Source organism: Anguilla anguilla, chromosome 1 (assembly GCF_013347855.1).
Source record: "Anguilla anguilla isolate fAngAng1 chromosome 1, fAngAng1.pri, whole genome shotgun sequence".
Classification (NCBI taxonomy): Eukaryota; Metazoa; Chordata; class Actinopteri; order Anguilliformes; family Anguillidae; genus Anguilla; species Anguilla anguilla.
In genome coordinates this window covers 25,595,549-25,618,869 of record NC_049201.1, presented here as the reverse complement: position 1 = coordinate 25,618,869, position 23,321 = coordinate 25,595,549, and the positions used below count along the sequence as shown (strand labels likewise).

General features: G+C 45.3%; 1 protein-coding gene across 3 annotated transcripts; it reads right to left on the bottom strand.

The window, feature by feature from the left end:
* Positions 1–13,449: 13,449 nt before the first annotated feature.
* On the bottom strand, positions 13,450–23,248 carry ankef1b (ankyrin repeat and EF-hand domain containing 1b). 3 transcript variants are annotated; one of them, XM_035404494.1, is made up of 10 exons: positions 22,855–23,248; positions 22,154–22,513; positions 21,592–21,791; positions 20,922–21,071; positions 20,609–20,732; positions 19,147–19,999; positions 18,536–18,762; positions 17,058–17,206; positions 16,263–16,400; positions 13,450–15,504 (listed from the first exon to the last, which is right to left on the bottom strand). In XM_035404494.1, exons 2-10 carry the CDS (start codon positions 22,503–22,505, stop codon positions 15,415–15,417), a joined length of 2,283 nt encoding a protein of 760 aa, XP_035260385.1. In that variant the 5' UTR covers positions 22,506–22,513; positions 22,855–23,248; the 3' UTR covers positions 13,450–15,414. The 3 variants fall into 3 exon arrangements, with proteins under 3 accessions (XP_035260385.1, XP_035260376.1, XP_035260397.1); XM_035404485.1 differs by having other exon boundaries at positions 22,154–22,510; XM_035404506.1 differs by lacking the exon at positions 13,450–15,504 and having other exon boundaries at positions 16,316–16,729; positions 22,154–22,510.
* Between the last annotated feature and the right edge of the window lie 73 nt (positions 23,249–23,321).

The following is a 23,321-nucleotide window of genomic DNA, read 5'->3' as shown; positions in this document are numbered from 1 at the left end:
AAGTGATTAATTTTAGATTAATGTTTAATGCTTTTTTGCATCCGTCTGACACTGATAAGGCATGACTGCGTATTCTACTATATGTTTCTGTTGGCTCTGAAACATCGCAGGTGCATGAATTAAACAAGTAGATGAAATGGACGTCCCCTGGACAAGTGCATCGGACATGATGAAACTGCAAGCTCACTATGTTCTTGACACACCGGCATTAAAGGGAAAGAAAATTAAACTATTTGCCGTAATGATACAAAACCTCCACCACACCCACAGGTTATTTATTGCTCTTATTGACCAGCCTCTTTTACAACTGTGCTGTAGGTGTGTGATAGTCTTGTCCTGAAATGAACAAAACCGAGTTGGATCTGCTTTAATTTGCCACTAGTTTTAACTAACAGGGCCCTGTAAGTTTACGCTTTTGATTTGCAGCATGCTGAGATAAAATATAGCGGTTACCCAGCAGCATGCAAATATGCAGTGGTGTACAACAAATGGCAAGAGACTCGCTCATTTAATCTTTTGTTCCTTTTGTTTTGTACAAAATATCTTAGCATACTATTGTGTTTTTGGTGCCAAGTGAATGGTGATTCTGAACTAAATTGTGTGCATTAGAATGCAACACACAGCAATGTACACGAACCTCGTCTGGTTTACACGTCTTTAGTAATATTTTGACTTTTGTCATTTTGATGTTATTAGATATTCATATTTTGCTAAATGGATCCATGATCTAGTGACATCACATTCATTCATGCGTTAAATAGCCTCTGCGCTACAGCCTGAAGTGAGTTGTGGATAAATGGCTTTGGAAAAGGAAAAAAATTTACCTGAAAACATGAACTGAAGAAATCAGCGGATCACCTGAAAATTTCGAAATACCTCGGCTGTGTTTTGTTAGTGTTTCTGTAGTGACTCCCCATTTTAAACAAACAGCGGTTCTGTGAAATGAACACAGACGCATCCTCGGTGTTGCAAAGGCAGCCAGCATGCCGTGCTTACCTCCAGGTAAAGGGGTCATGTTAGCTGTTATTTTGCTGAAGGTCTGTCTCTGGGGCGCCAGCTGCATAATTTCCACAGGGGCACGTTTGCGCTTCCTCTATTTGCAGAATCTATTAATGGGTCAAGAAGTGAGCTGGAACAGCCTGCGCGTGCTATGTACCCCAGTAGAGCTGGGGAGAGGATCTACATGACTCTATACCACAACATAACATAGCATCTACATAACATACAGGAAATATCATTCTGTGAGTTCTGTATGTGTATATATGTGGTTTGATGGGGTGCAGTGTGCACATTTTGTAAAAGAAATATGATACTGCTTTGAATATAAATATTGTTATTTCTCATTCATATCTGCAGCTAGCTATATATCTGTTGTGTGTGTGTGCGTATGCATGTGCTGTTTGTGTGAGTGCGTGTATGTGTGCGCATGCGCGCGTGTGTGTAAGAGTGTGTGTGAGTGTTGTTTGTGTGTGTGTGACTGTGTGTGTGCGTGCGCGTGAGTGTGCGTGTGGAAAAGTAAGCCTGAATTAGTGTTGACAAAATGAGGCTTCATGACCTCCGTAATGAGTGACATGCTCCGTTGCAGCCAGTGAGACGTGGTGCAGTCCGTAGGCAACCGGCTCTTAAGCCACATATAAACAACAACCCCCCCCCCCCCCCGCCCCCCCCCAAAAGCGGTTTGGGGGTTTGGATTAGATCCCCTACCACGGCACCTTCTGAGCTGTTATGCAATTTCCCTGTCTACCTATCAACCCTGTCTGAATAAAGCAAAAAGGAGGGATTAAAAAAAAAAAAAAAAAAGATTTTGCAATCCATAGGTAAACACCTAGACTGAGTGCCTCTTAGATTGAATATGATGGTTCTTTGTATTTTGGAGATTATGAAACTTTTCTTTCCCACAGTAAGTAAAAAAAATGGTGAATTGTATTTACATTATGCTGCTTTTCACCATTTTTGATCTATAGTATGGTTGTTCCACCCACTTTGTAAACAAAAAAAAAGAAAAACACAGGATTGCATCGTGGGCCCTTTGGCATCTCTTACTCTCTCAGGGATAGCAGCAATGTTTGAAATGGTTTCCTACTTCCCACAGATTAAAATGCCACACTCCACTCCCCTGTCTGCAGAAGCTCTGCAGAATTGTTGGAGTCAGTGGACCAATGTATTACACTGCTGTCGCTTGTAGTGACATTAGATGGATTATGAAATGACCCTTGATTTGGTTATATGAAAGGTGTAACTAATTTATTAAGTCACATAATTTAATGGCAAAAATGTGTTAGATCTCAAAGTATTTGAATCCTTTAGTGACTGGAATAATTACATACTGTTGCATGAGCACACTATGGCGCAGTGGTTAGTGGCATGGGTACAGCACAGTTGCAGCCCCTGTTAGGGGCAAAGGGCAAGGCCCAGCTGAAAGGAAAAGGACCAGCTTGGAGTTTGTTTTCTTGTTTATCTTCTTGTTTATTGTATCCAGTAAGTCACATATCAGATGGACATATAGAAGGAGACCAACTTGAACGTTCCATGTAACCTTGAAAACAGAAGAAATGTTTTTGTTTCTTTTTTATGTGTTATAACTTGTCAGTTTGAGTCTCTCAATCACAATAAAAGAGCCAAACTGTACCATTGTGCAGAATCCTTGTGTCTTCATGTCAGGCATGTCAGGGGTGATAATAGAGTCTGGTATTGATATGACTTTGCTATGCAGCCGTAATAATATGAATCCAAGTTAATACCATGTTTGGTTCACCAATCAGACAATGAAGAGTTAATCTTTATTAAAACAAACTGATGGACTTTTTTACGAGTGGTGTCAGTATTTGACTGAAAACACCACTTATTGTCAAGAACAGTGTCCAAATATTTATACTCTGTGACAATATCAACAATATTGTGCTGGAATACTGTGTGAGTAAGGCAGGTCTGTGACTTCCTGAACTCAATGATGATGTCTTTAGTTTTGTAGATATTAATCTTCAGGGAAAACTCCTCACACTATAGTAAAAATCATCTACCACTTGTCCATGATCGGACTCCTCATTATTCAAAAGACTAACAATGAATGTATCATCAAGAAACTTTAAGAAAGGCCCGTTTCCAGGATTGCTTCTACAGTCATTTATGCAGTACATAAAATGCAAAGAATTGGGGAGAGGCCACACCCCTGAGGAGAGCCCGTGGAGGACAGCAGTTTGGAAGAGAACTCACCATTAACTCTCACACACTGACCTACTGTATTTGCTGGTGAGTTCTTGGAGGAGGATGTACTTGAATAATAAAGGCATTGTTTGGTTAGCAACTACAGAATAATGTTCTGAGGGTAAAGTAAATCAGGACTACCCCTGGTGATGTGGGACTGTGAACAAAAAAAAAATCATCTTGTATTTTACTGGAAATAAAAAAATGAAGTCACTCTGTTTCTTAAATAAATTCTATGTGCTTCTCTAGTCACTCATTTGTTTACAAACCCGGGTAAATGATTGTAAAGCTGAATGGATCCACACAAGCTAGTTAATGCCTTCAAACAGAGGAAAAGGGCACCACCTGTAGTGAGATCACTGCTGGGAACGGTGTGCTCATGACGCTCGCCGTGGCTGCCCTCAGCTGAACTCAACACTCGCTCTTTGTTTGATGTTGAGTGAGGTACGAGTGACGAGCCACAGGGCTGGGGCTCAAACCACCCCTCACGTCCATCTCCGCACATGTCTGACATGACTGCGACTGGTAAACAGAGGGTGCGGTTTTGAATTCTGTGTAGTGGGTATAGTTTTGAACATTGTAAAATAGGCGGGATCTTGAATGTCGTTTTGAAGAGTAACTGTGGCTGTGATTGCTGAAAAGTGGATATAGTACTGAATATGGTGTCATGGTTCTGGGGTGTAGTGGCCTTGTGCTGCCACTAGAAGGCACCCGGCCTTTGAGAATTTCTTAATTTGTTCCAGGTGTCTGATTCCCAATTATTTTCACCTGGGGAGGTGCCTTTATAAGCACTGACAGAACAGCCATCAGCGCTTCTGTATAAAACCCCTTTATCACAAAGCCGGTACGGTATTGGTATAGGTGCTCGGTGGACGGTGGACGGTGTACAGAATTGTGTTTGTGGTTGGTTCTGTGTCCTCTTTTAAGGCAATTCAGTCTCTTAGCGCAGTGAGTGCATTCTGACGCCTTAAGAGTATTTATACTTTTATTTTGAGCTCGTGTGAGCCGTTGGGTATTGGGACGTTGTCCCTGGTAATGTATTTTGTTTGTGTTTTTCTGAGCTGCGTCTCAGGTTTTTCTTTTCGCTGAGTAAGTTTTGCTACTCAGTTGTCTATTTTCTTTTAAGACCAGTTTTGGGTTTGGTACCAGAGCTTTGCCTCTGTACCACTGGTCCTTTTCTTTTTCGCCCTGGTTTTCACGGGTTGTTTTTGGTTTCGCGAGCCAGTTTTACGGCTGGACAAGGTGGTCCTTCGGAGTGGCTTTTCACTCCGTGTTTTTTGTTGTTGTTATTTATGATTCTTTGTGTGCGGGACTTGCTCTCCCAAGGATCTTATTGGTTTTGTGTTTTACTTTCGGGTGTTCCCTTTCCTTTGTCCTTCGGGACTTTGTGGTTAACGCTTCCTGTAGCGTTAGCTTTTCCTTCCCCTATATTAGTCACTTCTGGTTCTCCAACACCCCCACACCATTATATATGGGGTAATGGATCCAATGTAATATGGACTGTACAGTAGAGGGTCTTTCCCCATTCTCTGTTGGCCAGCCCTTCACAGTAATTCCCTTTCAATACAAGGAAAGCAGTTGGGATTCAACCCTTACGTTTCTCCACACAAACATTCCTCCGTGTGCTCTGTCCATGACTGTTATCTTCTCTTCTCTCTCCTGTCTTCTTCTCTTCCTCTCCTCCTGTTATCTCCCTGGGGATTGTTGGCCGGAGGTCAGGGTTTAGTGCCTCATCATCAGAATAATTACCTGCTTCTTCTGGGGCTGTGAGGGCGGGGAAGGGTGAAGACCAGACGCGACCAAACAGGGGATCTATAAGTTACCAAAGGGCACTCCAGTAACCACTGAGTCTCGTGAGAGACGAAATAAGGGGGTGCTATACTCCTAGGGGACGTATCCCAAATAATGAATAATAAACCCCTAAACGGGTAACTGAGGAAGAAGGAGTATATAAGGAAAATAAAGGAATAGGGAAATGAGAAATGAAAAATAAACAACTTCGAACCGAAGCTGAGAAAAAGGAAATGTCTTTTCAAAAACAAACCGAAGAAGTTCTGAGGCCAACTAAAACCAGGGGGGAAACCTGGTTAGTAAAGGGCAGAAAGGTTTGTGCCCCAACGGTGACACAATAACCCCTGAAAACCGCCGGCCTCAGAATCTGGACCTATACCGTCCTAATACCTTTTTCCAAAAAACAAACAAACTGAAGTCAGAATTCTTTTTAAATCTCTTTGTTCTTAAATTCCTTATACCTTGCTCAGGAATACGACAGGGAGCTGGCTAGAGCAAAACACGTTACACTCAAGCACCGTTCCACTGCCTACTGACGCTTTAAATACCCAGCCACAGGTGTGGCTGGTAATCAGCGGAAGGTGTGAGCAACCCACAGGTGAAACCGATCAGAGGTAACCCTGCAGGAATGCATGGAATGTTCAAGCAGGAACAATCCTCCCACAGGAACCAAAAATAACGATTAGCCGAGTGGCTAATCTGCAAGCCCGAACTAATCGTCCCCACACACCAAAATAACGATTAGCCGAGTGGCTAATCGGAATGCTAACCACTGAGCCGGTGCAGGCACAGAAAAATGATCTACCTGCACAGAAACCGTGACAGTACCCCCCCTCTAAGGACCGGCCCCAGACGGGCCCTCGGACCCACGAGAGCGGAAATCCCGGATCAGTTCAGGATCCAATATGTCCCTAGAGGAAACCCAACAACGCTCCTCCGGACCATAACCCTCCCAGTCAATGAGAAATTGTACCCTACGGCCCACGCGCCTCTCGGCCAGAATGCGACGCACCGTATAAACTGGTTCCCCATCCACGAGTCTAGGCGGAGGTGGGGGTTTGTCCACAGGAGCCAACGCGCTTACTAGAACTGGCTTAAGACGAGAGACATGAAAGGTAGGATTAATTCTCATGGACCGGGGCAGCTGTAGGCGAACCGTGACCGGGTTAATTCTCCGAAGGATCTTAAATGGACCAATGAAACGAGGAGCGAGTTTACGAGACTCCACTCGTAGAGGGAGATCACGAGTAGAAAGCCAGACACGCTGACCCACCCGATAGGAGGGCGCCGGTCTGCGGTGTCTATCGGCAAGCCTCTTTTGACTGGCTGACGAGCGTAGAAGTGAAGTACGAACTCTCCTCCAGGTGGACCGACACCGCTTGACAAATGTCTCTGCGGAGGGCACCTCGATGTTCTTCTCCAATTCTGGGAAGAGTGGAGGTTGATAACCACATTGGGCCTCAAACGGTGAGGTGCCCGTCGACGCGTTACGTAGCGTATTGTGCGCGTACTCTGCCCACACGAGTTGACGGCTCCAGGAGGTAGGATTGGAAGAGACCAGACAGCGGAGAGTGTTTTCCAACGTCTGATTTGTGCGTTCCGTCTGTCCATTGGTCTCCGGGTGAAACCCTGAAGAGAGACTGACCGACGCCCCCAGAAGCGAACAGAATGCTCGCCAAAAACGCGCGGTAAACTGCGGGCCACGATCCGATACTACGTCTTGAGGTAATCCGTGTAATCGGAAGACGTGGTTAATAACTAACCGGGCGGTCTCCAAAGCCGACGGAAGTTTAGGCAACGCTATAAAATGAGCCGCCTTCGAGAATCTATCCACGACGACTAAGATGGCAGTGTTGCCATCAGAGGGTGGCAGCCCAGTGATAAAGTCCAGCGCTATGTGACTCCAAGGGCGACTAGGCACGGGCAAGGGACGTAAAAGACCCGACGGTGGAATGCGAGAACCCTTGTTCCGAGCGCAAACCGAGCAGGCCGAAACATACTCCCGCACATCCCTCTCCATGCCAGGCCACCAAAATCGCCGGGATAAAAAATCCTTGAATCTGTGGACACCCGGATGACAAGTCAGATGCGTGGAATGTCCCCAACGCAACACCTGGGCGCGTACCCTAGCAGGGACAAAGAGACAGTTAGGAGGACCTCCACCCGGATCCGGCTCAGACCTTTGAGCCTTCCGGACCACTGACTCAATCCTCCACATAGCAGGAGCTACAATCAGAGTGGAGGGAACAATGGGTTCTGGGGAGCGATTGTCATCTGATTGGTCATAGATTCTAGACAGGGCGTCAGGTTTGATATTTTTTGAACCCGGACGATAAGTAAGGATAAAATTAAATCGGGCAAAAAACAGAGACCAGCGACCCTGCCGTGAATTCCGTCTCTTAGCGCTCTGAATAAACTCTAGGTTTTTATGATCTGTCCAGACCGTGAAAGGATGTTCCGCCCCCTCCAGCCAATGCCGCCACTCCTCCAGAGCCAGCTTGACTGCCAAAAGTTCACGATCCCCGACGTCATAATTCCTCTCCGCTGGGGAAAGGGACCGCGAGAAATATGCACACGGGTGCACCTTGTTATCTAAAGGGGACCGTTGAGATAAAATGGCTCCCGCGCCAAGCTCAGAGGCATCCACCTCCACCACGAAAGGAAGTGCCGGGTTAGGCGTGATGAGAATGGGCTCAGAACAGAACATAGACTTTAAAACCCGGAAAGCCGCGTCGGCTTTGGGTGTCCAAGCAAAATGAACACTGGCCTCCTTCTTGGTCAGCACAGTGATCGGTGCGGCTACTGCACTAAAATTGCGAATGAAACGCCTGTAAAAGTTGGCGAATCCCAAAAACCGCTGCACCTGTTTAACCGATGTGGGTGGGGGCCAATTCTTAACCGCAGAGATTTTATCAGGATCCATTTTAATAGTACCCTCAGAAATGATAAACCCCAAAAAAGAGACAGATTTTGCATGGAATAGGCATTTCTCTGCCTTCACGAACAGTTTAGCCTCCAAAAGGCATTTCAAAACCTGCCTGACATGACTGACATGCTCAGCAGGAGTGTTGGAAAAGATTAAAATGTCATCTAAATAGACGAACACAAATCTCTCCAACATCTCCCTAAGAACGTCATTGACTAAGGCCTGAAATACCGCCGGGGCGTTTGTGAGGCCGAATGGCATGACTAAGTATTCAAAATGCCCGTTATGCGTGTTAAATGCCGTTTTCCACTCGTCTCCCTCTCTTATTCGCACTAAATTATAGGCATTCCGAAGGTCAAGCTTGGTGAATATAGTCGCCCCCTGGAGACGTTCAAAAGCCGAATTCATAAGGGGTAAGGGGTAGCGGTTCTTGACCGTGATATTATTAAGCCCTCTGTAATCTATACAGGGTCGCAGACTCCCGTCCTTTTTCTTAACAAAAAAAAAACCTGCCCCCGCCGGCGAAGTGGAGGGTCGAATAAAACCATTGGCCAGGGACTCTTGAATATATTCCCTCATAGCCTCGCTCTCAGGAAGAGATAAAGAATATAAGGAACCCCTTGGTGGGACCGAACCAGGAAACAATTCGATAGCGCAATCATACGTTCTGTGCGGAGGTAAAATCGTGGCCTCTTGCTTACTAAACACCTGCGCAAGATCTACATAATCGTTGGGGACATTGACTGGTAATGGAATAGTGACCGTACCCACTGTAACCAGATCCTCCATACTGGCGGAATAAGGATATTCCATTTCATCAGCCGTATCTTGTTCGCTATGGCTTTTAAAAGAACACCCCTCACCCGAGAATTCCTCTGTGGCGTAATCGCAAGGAGAGAAAGAGTCAAAACACGGATCCCAGACTAGGCTCTCCTCCCTACCTGAAGAGGGTGATGCCGCAAACTGACTGATGGGAGTAACGGTCTCCTCATCACAGTAATCAAAATTGGGCTGGGAGCTAGAACCAACCCCAGGAGCCTGCGTAGTCTCCTGCTGACAGTGAGACACGCATTCCAAACCCCACTGAAGGATGGCCTCCCCAGTCCCACCCCAGTTGATGTAAGGTCTATGCCTAACCAACCAGGAATGCCCCAACACAAGGGGAAAGGTAGGCGATTCCACCAAAAAAAATCTGATACGCTCCACATGTTCCCCAAAAGGAACGCGCATCCGAATAAAAGCGGTGGTTCTTTCCACTAGGCCTGTGCCTAAGGGACGACCATCAAGCGCAGTAATCACCCGAGGTTGTGGCAATAGACGCACAGGTAATCCGCGTTTCTTTGCCCATTTTGTGTCCATAAAACAATCCACTGCGCCTGAATCTAAAAATGCGTTAGTGTTAATGATCTGTTTATTCCAGGAGAGTTCAACGGGGATACAGGTGCGAAAGACTGATAACTCACGTCTCGCCAGTGGCTTACGCTTCACCGACGAGACTGATCTTTTGCTGCTAGCACTGGACAACTCTTTATGCGGTGCCCTATCTGTTTGCAATAGTTGCATCTCTTGTTTCTTGATCGAAAATCAGCATCCCTGCGAACGTCCACACTGTCCACCTGCATAGGTTCTGACCTGATTCCTGAGTCTTGGGAACGAGTGGAGAAAATGGGCGTACCCAAGAGAGGTGCGATGTAAGGGGTCGTTCGACCTCTCCTTTCATCCTTCTCTCTCTCTCGTTCCCTAACCCGGTGATCAATGCGGATAGCTCTCGCAACCAATGCCTCGAAAGTAGCGGGTGGCTCACTCGCAGCCAGTGCATCCCTGACCGGATCTGACAGGGCGTTGGTGAATAGTGTCATAAGCGGTAGTTCGGGCCAGCCTGATTCGCCGGCTAACGATCGGAATGCTATAGAGAATTCTGCAACACTATTCCTTCCCTGCCGAAGACGGGTTAACCTAGTGGCCGCCTCGCTGCCCGTAACATCGTGGTCAAACACCCTTTCCATCTCCTCAATGAGGCGGTCTGAACTTGTCATTATGGGCGAGTTTGAACGAAAAAGTGGGTCAGCCCAGGCCAGGGCTTGGCCCTTAAGGAGACTAACAATAAACGCCACCCTTGATTCGTCCGTAGCATATCGTGAAGGGTGAGCTCGAAACTGTATAAAACATTGTGTTATGAACCCCCGGCATTTGCCGGATTCACCTTCGAACGGAGCAGGGAGCTGAAGTTTAGGTTCCTGATTACTCGAGAGTGCTGGTGTGTATGTCTGGGGAGGAAAGGATTGTGCTTGAGTACTGGGAGCGCGAGCATCGAGTCTCCGAAGAAACTCAGTTTGGAAACGCCTTGTCTCCTCGCGTTCAAGATGTCGCTCCTCCTCTACCCGGACCCGGTGTTCCTCGAAACCTCGCCTAAACTCCTCGGAAGCCACCTGCTGGCGACCCATAATTTCTAGCAGGCCGGTCAGTGTAGCTTCCTGGCGGCGTGACGCCTCCTCTTGTAGGGCCAAACGCTCGCACAGCTCTGCCTGTTGTGTAGTGGTGTTCACTTGTTGACTGTGCAACATTTGTAGCCCCTCTGTATGGGCCGTCAGGACGGCTTGTTGAGCCGTAACTGCCTGATCCAGGCCGATGGTCGCTGGTACTTCCATTTGGCTTGAGTGTTCTGTGAGGGCGGGGAAGGGTGAAGACCAGACGCGACCAAACAGGGGATCTATAAGTTACCAAAGGGCACTCCAGTAACCACTGAGTCTCGTGAGAGACGAAATAAGGGGGTGCTATACTCCTAGGGGACGTATCCCAAATAATGAATAATAAACCCCTAAACGGGTAACTGAGGAAGAAGGAGTATATAAGGAAAATAAAGGAATAGGGAAATGAGAAATGAAAAATAAACAACTTCGAACCGAAGCTGAGAAAAAGGAAATGTCTTTTCAAAAACAAACCGAAGAAGTTCTGAGGCCAACTAAAACCAGGGGGGAAACCTGGTTAGTAAAGGGCAGAAAGGTTTGTGCCCCAACGGTGACACAATAACCCCTGAAAACCGCCGGCCTCAGAATCTGGACCTATACCGTCCTAATACCTTTTTCCAAAAAACAAACAAACTGAAGTCAGAATTCTTTTTTAAATCTCTTTGTTCTTAAATTCCTTATACCTTGCTCAGGAATACGACAGGGAGCTGGCTAGAGCAAAACACGTTACACTCAAGCACCGTTCCACTGCCTACTGACGCTTTAAATACCCAGCCACAGGTGTGGCTGGTAATCAGCGGAAGGTGTGAGCAACCCACAGGTGAAACCGATCAGAGGTAACCCTGCAGGAATGCATGGAATGTTCAAGCAGGAACAATCCTCCCACAGGAACCAAAAATAACGATTAGCCGAGTGGCTAATCTGCAAGCCCGAACTAATCGTCCCCACACACCAAAATAACGATTAGCCGAGTGGCTAATCGGAATGCTAACCACTGAGCCGGTGCAGGCACAGAAAAATGATCTACCTGCACAGAAACCGTGACAGGGGCCCGTGTTAGGTGACCAAAAAAGCATTAGGCAGCCACTGCAAGGGTAAAATTGTAAGCTGTACTGTCCTCAGGATTTCCATATGAAGCATTCTTTTTAGACCCTGCTAAAAACTGCAGCTAATCCTCTGTATGAGAGAAGTAAGTTTTTTGTCGTTAAGATAACCAGGCCTATGAGAGACGTGGGACTAGCTGAGGGATGTAACACTAATTAAGACTGATGATTTTTCAAACACCCTCCAGCACCATCCTGTATCCTCCTCCACCTTCACAAGTGCTAAAAGAATCCTTCCCAGTGTGATGCAGAGCTTAAAATAAAAGATCGGCCTACTCCTGCATCACGCATTGGCTGGCTGGCTATAAGGGAAAAGACAGGGAATTCAGCTATGGCTCGGTTAAGTGCCAGCCTTATGGGTCTGTTCCAAACTAAAGTTATAGTGGGCTCAATAAGATATTTAATTCTTTGTCAAATAAAAGATGGAACTCTAGCATTCTACTCATACAGAAGGGTACAACCAAAACATTTGAAACACAGAGAGGCTTGGGTAGGCTTAAATCTTTCACATTCAGGACCCCACCTCTGGGTCTATTTTCAGCTATTTTGTTCCAGAAATATGAATTTGGAGAATTAACTTAAAACTGAACATGAATGCAGGCAGTGAACCCTTTTACGAAATTGGTTCCTTTAATTCAAGGGCCTTGCTGTTCACATAGTTAACATCGTTGCACAAGGTGCTCAGGTCAATTGAACTGTATTTCCTTTCCTTAAATCATGAGCCTGAGGATGTCCCTGTACCAGCCATTGCAAACCCAACAGGTTTGTCAGAAGCTCCTTTTAGCATCTAAAATATCCTTTAGCACCCTCAAAAACTGTCTGGGCCAATTGAGAACATACACTAAAATAATATCAAAACTCTTTTTTTGTCCTTTATGGCCTTGTTAACATGCAATTCACAGGCAAAGGGTGAACCGTATTAGAGATCATACAACCCAGACATTGCCACTGGTGTTTCAACATATACACTCATCAGGGGGATTCGGGGGCTACGGGAAACTGGGGGAATACTAGGAGCGTAAATAATTCCAGGAGTTAAATGCATGCAATCAATGAAGGCCACATGGACCCTGTCTCTCTTATTATACAGATCTGATATATCTTTGAAGGACCAAGAGCCTCTTTGCACCAACCGCACACCTACTGCCCCCACCCCCCCCCCTTCCCAAAACCCACACATGCACACACACACACACACACACAACATCTGCTTGCCCTGTGCATCCCAATGCTGACAAGGACAAGGACATTCAGCCCCTCCCAACAGCGGGCTGGGATAAAAATGTGCGTGTGTGTGTGTGTGTTATGGGTGCATGCGTGCATGTGTATGTGCGCGTTTGTGTATAATGTGTGCGCATGCATATAGTGTGTAAATAGGGCTTTATCCATTGAAAAGCAGGACTGTGTATGTTTGACCATGGTCTGTGTAAATAGAGTATTTATGTAACAGGCAGAAAGGCAGAGCATACACGCTTGTGTGTGCCGTGTGTAAATAGCTCATTTGTGTATCAGGGAGCAGGGCAATGTGCACGTGTGGTGTGTACATAATGCATTTATTATTACATTTATGTATTATGCAGTAGGACATTATTTGCACATATGTGTGATGTGTGTACATAGGGAATTCAGCCTCATACAAGAGCATCTGCTAAAGCACAGTGTTCTCATCAAATGAAACATTGGTTTCATTGAGCCAATGCACCTTTTTCTTCCAGATTTTATACTGCAGCCACAAAACGTTAACCTTCAAGGTGTAAAAGTCTTACGAAACAGATGATGGTTTCTGTCCTGCTGAGATGCACCTCTTTAACTATTCCATCCCTTTAAATCACATTCACACACACACACATACACCACATGCTCATTCTCCAGTGATTTCATCACTCTGTTACTTCGTGAATCATCATGGTCAAAATCACAGCGGTCTGAGGGACATAACAAGAAAAACAGCCTTCTGTGTAAGAGGGCACCTCATAAGTGTTTTTTTTTTTATTGAGACTATTTTTGATATGTGAATACATATAACCCTTGCAAAGCTGTCATACAGGTGCACTCATACTAAATGATTCATGCCATTCCAGCACACACATTAACGTTATTTTACTGTTCATTGTTGCAATGGGTGTGTTCTGAGGCCTGCAGATATTCTTCCCACTGCTGTTAATCGCAGTCATTTTTCTCAACTACACTGTTGGCTCTGCACTGCCCCCTGGTGGGAGAGCTACAGTATGGCCATAAGACCTGGATTTAAAACAGAGCTTGTAAAAACGTTCTCCAAAATATTGTTTTAAATCACCTGAAATGGGTATATTCACAACAGCATCCACATGCTGGCATAAAGGAAATTAATTAATATATTTTGTGGAACACAATCTCAATAGTTGTCCCAAGAAGGGGAGGTAACCGTGCAATATTGAAAGCACAGTATAGTTACATAACAGACTATCAATGCCCGAGGGATTGCTGAAGCCAGACAGTCCAACACTATTAATATGACTGCTGTTCTTATTTTCTTGTTATCACTAACATTCAATAATTTAAATAATTGTTGTTATTGTTAGTAGCTATTTGCTACATTGTTTTTTTTTGTTTGTTTACTGTCTTGAAAGCGGTTAAAAGTAGAAAGTAGAAAACAGATGAGTTGAGTTCAGTGATCAAAACAAGGGGCCATAGATAAAAACAAATTAAACGTAAAATTAAATTCAATTAAACAAGTTCTTAATGCATGGAATTGCTGGCCAGATCATGCAGCAAAGAACTCCAGTATGTTCAAGACCAGGATGCTACCTAGACAGTAAGTAAAACAAGCCTATATAATCTCATGTTCTAGTGGAGCTTTATACTGCTATTCTCCGCTACTATTCTAGAATTGACCAGCAAATGAAGTCGCTGTTTGACCACTTTACACTGAAGAGACACCAGGAAACACTCAAATTCTCAGGCCTCGACTTCATTCTCAATCAGCGAAGTGACTGCACAGCTTGAGCAGCGCTCGCTGGCGCCTTCGCGGCTTTTTGCTGTCGATAAAACCCGGATCCCTGCGCGAGAGAGACAGAAACTTGGCTCCGAAAACCAGCTGCCCCCAGCTTCCCCAGCTACGAATCGCAGCGTCGTCTGAGTCGGCATTTTTACACAAGTAAACAAGACGCAGTTGCTGCACATTGAGACGCTGAGACAAATTTAAATAACCCGAACCATTAGAACAATTAAAACATGAACCCTTGTGACCCCTCAGGTGGGATTTCCTGTCAACCGTGCCTGATTATTTATTTCCAGAGAAATAGACTAATGGAAATAAAGGTTAATATATTAAAAATTGATTCCACAGATGTCTCAATCTTTTGATGGTACATCAAGAATGGTTTGTCAGATTCATTTTTTAAATATCCAACTCAGCCTGACAACTCATTACTACACTGTGAGACCTTCAGATATGCGCTGATATACAGCTTCAAAGAGATATAATGAGACAAGCGTTTTACAATCCCCTTTGTTTCAAATTATTACATCCTTTTCAGAGAACCCACCAGTAATTCTTTTAACTGCATCACCTCTGGAGAACTGAATGGTATGACCACACCGCTGTGGGAAGTCTGGCACTTAAACATTGCAGAACCCAATATTAAACATGTGAATATCTAAATATATCACAGAAAGTGCTCCCAAAAAGTAAAAAATAAAAAGAGATCAATACTAGACTCCATGTACATGAGGATAGCATTTGAATACTTTCAGTTGTTCTGTATCACAGCTGTTTCTAGCTGTCTGAGCACAAGTGGTATTATTTGAGCTTGACCCATATAGTGTGCATAAAGACAAGCAGACTAAAGGACAGTCCTGATCACGTGACTGCAGCTTTAAGACGAGTCCCAATTTGCTGGGTTGATGGCTCCGCTTCGTCCTGAGTCTGTGTGTTGTTGTTTTACAGTGATGTACTGGCCCCTTCCAGGTCTGCTTTTCTGGGTTGGATCTTCCTTTGCCCCTCCTTGTTCGGGACAGGTGGGCCCCACGTCTAAGACACATAGAAAGGACTAATGGTTCCATTCCAAGAACATCAATCGTCGACGCTTATGCTACTAACAAGATGACCTTGTCCTGCAGTTGTGTGAGGTGTGGTGGATTTAAAATCCATTAAATATCAGTTACAAAATACATTTACATAAATTTTTCTTGCCGGAATGTTCCGCAGTGATGGGCTGTTACCCACTTTTGTGGCTATGGTGTCTCGAATGTCACTTTATATGACAAAATTTGGCATCTTTCAGACAGTATGACTGGTGTGGTGCCAGTAAGGGAGTTAGGGTGCTGTGCACCAGGGGGCAGCACCGGCCCTACATACGCATGGCCAGAGCTATGAGGCATTGTAACCACTACAGCTGTGGACCATTACAAAATGATTTGTTTTAATAAAAGGCCTGGTTGGCAGGCCAAAAGGGAGTTGCGTTTTTTGGACTTTGCAGCTGCGTATATGATCTTTGCTCCATTGGTTGTTTTTTTTTTCCCCTTTGGATTTTTTATTTCTTCACACTTATTAGGAAGTTTTGGTTGCCAGGTCGGTCTTTTCTTTATTTCCAAAGGCTTCTGTTATTTTCTGTTCAAAGAGTAAATAAAGGACTCCAAGCCAATTATCCCCTTTCTTGTGTTTCTGTCTGTTCACCATGTGATACAGTGGTTACCCCTAGCCCTGCATCACACCGGAAGCAAGAACAAATACAATCAAGAACCAAGGGCCCTGGAGAACCGGCTCGGCTAACAGGGGGAGGAGCATACTTTTTTGGGCACGTAGGTGATGTCAAGCCTGTCGACGGCTCCACTGGCAATGCGGGCGTTCTGGAACACCACGCTGTCCATCCGCGACGGCTTCTTTGCCCCCAGCTCAGGGGTCAAAGTGCGCGGGGAGGCAGGGGCCTGAGGCACATACATATAAAACACAATTTACTGATTCCCAGTGAGGACTTTTATCTGACCATCAACAGCAAACATAAAACATTTATATACACCTACAAAAAGATAAAGAAATAACCATCCCACAGGATTGTGAATCAGGTCTGAAGGGAAGCTACAACCAATGCTGAATGAAGTTAAGAACAAAATAAAACAATATTTACATGCAGAACAGAACTATTTTTTAAAAATCTAAAAACACTTCCCAGTCAAGAACAGGAGCACCCACGTGGGTGATTCACGGCAGCCATTTTGTATCCGAATGCTCGCAACACATCAGCGTGGCAATATCGCTACAATAATTAGTACAGACAAAAAATAATAGAAAAACACACAAAAGGAGGTCAATAGACTGCAGGCATTCATGACGTGACCTTATACCAATTGTGCTCACTACCTGTGGCATAGTCCAGTGGTGCCCAATCATGTGCCATGGAGGGGCGAGAGTATGCAGGTTCTCATTCCAACCTATCACTTCGCCTACTGATTTGACTAATTAGTTCCCTCCTCTCCGGTTGAATGTGTATTAAATCTCGGCATTCCACGGTACAAGAAAGGGAACTACTGGCATAATCAGACAAATGGACAGCTGTCTAAAATGTAACGGTGATGTGGCTTTACCTCATCTTGTGAAGGTTTTGGTTGGGCAGTGGCCGGTGTTCCTTGCGGCTTGTCTTCCTTGATGTCATTAGGATCATCGAGCTTAGTTTGCACCAAGTAGACTATCCTCTGGTCCCCATAGGCCCTTGCAATCTCCAAGCAATTCTGTTCTACAATTAAACAACATCCAAACATCAGTTATAATAAAAATTGATTTTTCTCTCTAAAAACACTGCCCACTTAAGAACAGAAGCACCCACGTGGGTGACTCACGGCAGCCATTTTGTATCGGAATGCTCGCAACACATCAGCGTGGCAATGTCGCTGCTGTACGACACTTCAGTTTATTGCTTGAGAATGTGTATGTGTGTGCTTGTATGACAGAATCTGCTAAAAACAATGAATAATGCATCAATGAACAGCAGCCGTGGTGATGATGATGGCAGATGTCTCCCTGCAGTGGAGTTTAACTGTTAAGCTGAGTTATAAGGTGTGACAGTGAGAAATATCATCCGTTGCTGATTCAAGAGGTCAGTTATCTCTGTGATCCTGAACTGGGCCTATTTTAACTGAAAAAAGATAAAGAAATAACCATCCCAAAGGATTGTGAATCAGGTCTGAAGGGAAGCTACAACCTATGCTGAATGAAATTAAGAACAAAATAAAACAATATTTACATGCAGAACAGAATGAAACAAAAGATAAGACACAGCTGCAGTTTACTCTCTATAAGAATATAGCCATTTATATTTATATTTTCAATAACAGTATTGGACTGATTTACCAAAACCTTGAACACGTGCGAAACCTTGTAGAACATGCAAAAAACTAATAACACTACCAATGATTGGTGCAAAAATGGAGCATCGCGTAGTTCTAGCAGGCCACGAGAGTCAAGCGCTCCGGCTGAATCAGCTGATGGCTCAGCTGAGTGATGTTCACCTATCACAGTACATTCACATAACAGGGCGGTCTACTTAAACAGCCTCCCTCTACTCATTTGGCTGCATGCAAGCTTGCTGCACGTTGCTTTGTAAATCCCCTCCACCACCCCAGCTCCATCCCTATGTATTAAGAATTTGCATTGCTGCTGGATCTGTTCTGTGTGTACCCCTCTAGGGTGGTTTGGCTGCTGGCCTCCTGGCCTTATCCACGCGGGAGAGCTCCAGAACAGAGCCATACCGCCAAACATAACTGTGTTGCCTTTATTGTCAATAAAGATCTTACTTTGATGACAGTGGTCCTGACTGAACAAATATCATGACCAATCCCTGGTCATGTTATTGCTTTTGCATGTGCTAAAACCTTTTGCATGAGCCCAAGGTCTTAGTAAACCAGGCCGTATATGTTTCCATAACGGGTATTATTATTTTTATTGTAATACTACTGCTATTAATTTGTGTAACATATGGATGAGTTATAATGCAGAGTTGGATAACGAGCACTTAAAAGCAGATGTGTGTACGGAAATGTTATCTCACGCAAGTAAGGTGCAGTACCTTTGCTGTTCTGAGCGTGCACATTGGCGCCGGCATCAAGGAGATGCTCCACGCAGGCGGGCCGGCAGCTCTCGATGGCTCTCATGAGCGGCGTGGTCCCGTTCATGGCCACCGCGTCCATGTCCGCGCCCGACCGGACGAGCAGGCCGATGATGCTCACCTGGCCCGCGTGGCAGGCGTGGTGCAGCGGGGTCCATTGGAACTGGTCGCAGGCGTTCACATCGGCCCTGCGACCCAACAGACAATCAACAGCCGGGGCAGTTAAAAGCCAAGAGGGTTCTGATCATGGGCAGTGGTACGACAAACACTGAAATTAAAAATAAGATTTGGACTTTTAATTTTGACTGTTTTTCACAAACAAAAATAAACAGTGGTGAGTTCATCTCAGTGACAGGAAAATGTAGCTATTTGTGGAAAGATAAAAAAATGAATCAACACTTGGATTTAAGAGGGAATTGTAATGGACAAATATTGCTTGAATCCCAGCCTAAATTCTATATCTATTAGGAACACTAAATTAGTATTTACAGTAGAAGTTTGGTTTAATATTTATTTTTGACACTCTGAACACTCTGAATGAAAACATTTCCCATGATGCTCCGTGTGCTCACCCTTGGCCAATGAGGAACTTAGCCACCTGGTAGTTGCCGCTGCTGCAGGCAGTCATGAGGGGTGTCTTGTAGAAGCGGTCCGTGACGTCCACGGGCACGGACTGGGAAAGGGCCAGGCTGAGCGACTCCAGGTCCCCCCTCTTCACGCAGTGGTTTATGTCCACGAAGGCCTTCTCGGGCTCCTTCATGTACCAGGCCGAGTCGTCCACGATGGGGTGGGCCGGGGGGTGGTCGCGGCTGAACCGGTTGGTGTCCGTGAAGTGGTGGTACTTCTCGATCATATAGTGGGGCGGCCCGCCGTCGCTCCGTCGCGGGGCTTGGTCGGGCGGAACCACGCATATGGGGAAGGGCAGGACAAATTTCCCCTTCTTCTTCTTTCCCTTCCCCCCTTTGCCAGCCTTCTTCTTCTTGGGGCCGTAGGACATGGAGACGAAAGCCTTCTGCAGGTACTCCAGGCCCTTGAAGAAGTCGTTGATGTTCATCTTGCCCTCCCGCTTCTTGTCGTGGGCAGCGAAGATCTTCTCAAGCTTTTCGGCGTCGACCGGCGCGCCACCGTCCGTCATTACGGAGAGGAAAGTGTTCTTGGAGATGACCTGCACGGGCTCGTGGGACTCCTCGTCGTCTTGCTCCTCCTCCATGTCGAAGGAGTTGCGCAGGCGCTCCTCGTTCTCGTAAGACCAGTCGTGGAGAGTCAGGGCCCACAGCTCATTGGGGTTGGTCTCTCCGCCCTCGACATACTTCCCGTACAACGTCTCAGCCTTTTTGACCTCCTTCATCGCTGCCTTGTTGCCGAGGTTTTTGGCGATCTGTCGCGCAATCAAACCCTCCTCATTCTTCAATTTGGGGTTACAACCTGACGGTGAGGGCACAGAGACAGAGCGCATCACAACATGTGGCATGAATGGGTAGGAAGAGGGATAGATGAACGGTCCTGCTGTTGATGGAAAAAGCTTAACAGCTGCTTCCTTGCATGAATGAATAGACATCTGTCACCAAAAAAATGAGACACATGTGGTCCAGTGATTAACCTTGTTAACACACTGTTTCAAGAACAGTATCAAAGTTATAGTAACAAAAATTACAGAAAAGCATTCCAGTCATCTTGCAAGGATTTGCTAAACACCAGGGAAAGCTGCAGCTTTACTTAGTCTACTAAATGAGTGACTGTCCACAATTAAAATTCTAATTTAACTGAAAAAGAACTGAATAAAAAAGAATAATGCTTTAATACTGTTCCTGCTATATTCCCTGTGATTTAAATACACTTGAGCGACATCCAGGAAACAAATTTACATGCTGGGAATGTTTTTACGCTAATGCTTCTGGAATGTTCCGGGAACCAAGAATCAATTACTGGAACAAAGTGAAAATTCACAAAAGCAACGTTATGACCTTTGTGTGGCAGAAGACAGAGCTGGCATGCTTCCAAGCTAATGTTAAGCTGGTAATGGGCTCCTCGTACCTCTCTGGGCGAGAAACCTGCAGCATTCTGCGAAGCCGCCCGCCGCTGCTAAGTGTAGCGGCGTGTTCCCGTTCGCTGACACCATGCCCAGGTCAGCCAAATATGCCGAGAGAAGCTGAAGCACCTGCAGACACAAAGCCACCCACCGCTCACGCCCGCAACCATTAATAACCCCCCCCCCCCCCCACACCCGCAGACGTAACGACCCATTGCTCAGTCTCACAAACAAAGCGGTCCGTCTCATACACAGCCTCAAAAAGGGCACATCCAGATTCCAGGGCTGTTGGCCTGTGGTAATTATGTGGGAACCCACCTCCAGAAAGCCCCCTTCGGCAGCAAAATGAGCAGCGTGGCATTTGTTGTTATCGACGTCGTTGACTTTGCCGTAGTCCTGGAGGATCGCCCGAGCCAGATTCACGGCTCCCACCCTTGCTGCTCCCATTAGGGCCGTTCGGCCTGTCTCCTGTGGGAGGACAAGAGGGCCAGCGTCTAATATGGAGAGTTAATATCCAGCATCCAAAACAAACAGCTAATATGCAATATCTACTATTGAGAGTTAATATCGAGCATCAATCATGGAGAGTTAAAATTCACAAACTAGCATGGAGATAGCAATCAGAATGTCACATGGAAAGTTAATATCTACAGTGTACCTTCTTACTGCTTAAGAGCAGGTATCACTCACCCTTACACTCAAACTTGTCTCCTGGAAAACTAGTCCATGTCTATTTCCCCAAAGCTTTGTGTCAAGTTCCATAAATCATAAACATTTTAAATACCTAACATTTAATGTGCTGTTTCATTTTGTCTTATGAATCACATGCTTAAAATCAATTTTGTGCTCAACTATTGTTTTGTAGTTTCTGTCTCTAACAGGCTGAGAAAAATAATATTACCACATATGAAATAGAGCTGCAGCGAGCAACTAGCTATCAATAAATAAAAATATGAAATCTGAATCTGAACTTCAAGGTGGAAATGACCTCATCAGCATTGTCTGGATCTGCTCCTTTGTCCAGAAGATCGATGCACATCTCCTCACATTCTTCAGCGTTCTCGCAGGCCAGCACCAGGACGGGCTTCCCCTTGTGGGAGATGTTATTCACATCAGCCCCGTTCTTCAGAGCTGCCTCCAGGCAGTGCAGGTGTCCCTCGGTGGGGTAGATGCAGTAAAACAGGACCCCTGGGAAACAACCGGGCTGGTGAGGCAACAAACAAGACGAGCCTTCTCCTATTTATTTAAGTTACACGGCTGAACCGATTGACTGCACCAAGAACCAGGAATCATTAAAAATGAAGGCTTGTATATAATGACAGCACGGGGAGAGTTTCCGAAGACATAACAGCTAGGGTTTGGGAGCCTCTTGGTCTCTTGTTCCTTGTTGTCAACAAAAAAATAAACATGCCCATCCATTCAATGCCTTTGACACTGTAAATAAAAAAGGCTTCTTGCCATTTGAAAGCCTTTCCATGTCTGTGAGTCCTATCTGGTCAACACCTTGTTGAGCATGTGAACGCATTGCAGGACCCGAACTGTGACGGTACCTCTCCCCTCCAGGTCCACCGCTTTCATGTCGGCCCCTTTGCTGCCGAGCAGCTCGATGATGCCGTAGTGACCCAGCTTGGCGGCCCGCATCGCCGGGGTGCACCCCGCCTTGTCCTGCAGGTCAGGCAGGGCCCCTTGAGCGAGCAGGAAGTTGATCATGTTGCCGTCGTTAGCCTCGGCTGCCTGGTGCAGGGAGCTGAGGCCTTCCTGGGGTTCAGAGAGGTTGATCAGGTTGGGGACCCCCAGTCGGGCCATCTTCTCAATTTGGGCCTTGTCCCGGTTGCGCACGCACTGAAGCAGCTTGTACACCTGCATCAGCTCCAGGCGCCCCTCCGCCACCAGTCCCTTCATGCTGACTGCTTGCAAAAAAAAAAGAGAACATACATTCGGGTCATTACCATCTTTACGTCTCTTACCTTTTTATGTGATGCCATTACACATGATTATAATATACTTGTCTAATAAAACCACTGTACCTCTAAGAATTAATCACAGACAAAACATTCTTAATATGTAGCTATATTAAATTATCAGCATTAACTATAAGGTAAAGAATAGCCCTTTATTATTATTGATTGTGTAGGCTACTTACTAGGTAAAAGCAGCCAAGCTAGCCCAATGAAATTAAAAGAAGGTTTACAACCTGTTTAGGTAGCCTACTTAGAAATTTGATTCCAATAGCACTACTACAGTTACTTACCCGGTCACTTGTTTGAGATTAATTACATTTGCAAGCTTTTTTCTTCTTTTGACGGTAGAAGCCGGTGAAAAATCAACCGTTTTGTCTGTGACGGGATGGTTTGATAAATGCAAATGCTTCGGATACATTTTGTTATGGATATTCTGTCCCCTTAGCAACAGCACAGATGTTCCAGAGGGCAGTCTTGACTCAAGACACAGTGATACTTTGAATCTTTATTTTAATTTAGTGCAAATGCGGTGATGCATATGTCACATATGTAAATCCATTTTTAAAAATAAAAATTTATATCATAAACGAATATCGGCAAAACAGGTAATTTATCATGTAAACACACCGATGATGCTTCTTTAACGTTTATAGACTAATAACGGATATAACCACATTAATATATTTGCGGCGTAATAAAAAAAAACAAAACAAAAAAAAAAAACGTGGTCATTATTACTGTTTTGATTGTATGTTGG

What these genes read in the sequence shown, in the direction of transcription:
- ankef1b (XM_035404494.1), bottom strand. Translation starts at nt 22,505, where the DNA reads ATGAAGGGACTGGTGGCGGAGGGGCGCCTGGAGCTGATGCAGGTGTAC. An exon ending in GGTGGACCTGGAGGGGAGAG is followed by an intron (nt 21,792 to 22,153) that starts GTACCGTCACAG and finishes GTTGTTTCCCAG; the next exon opens with GGGTCCTGTTTTACTGCATC. An exon ending in ATCCAGACAATGCTGATGAG is followed by an intron (nt 21,072 to 21,591) that starts GTCATTTCCACC and finishes GTCCTCCCACAG; the next exon opens with GAGACAGGCCGAACGGCCCT.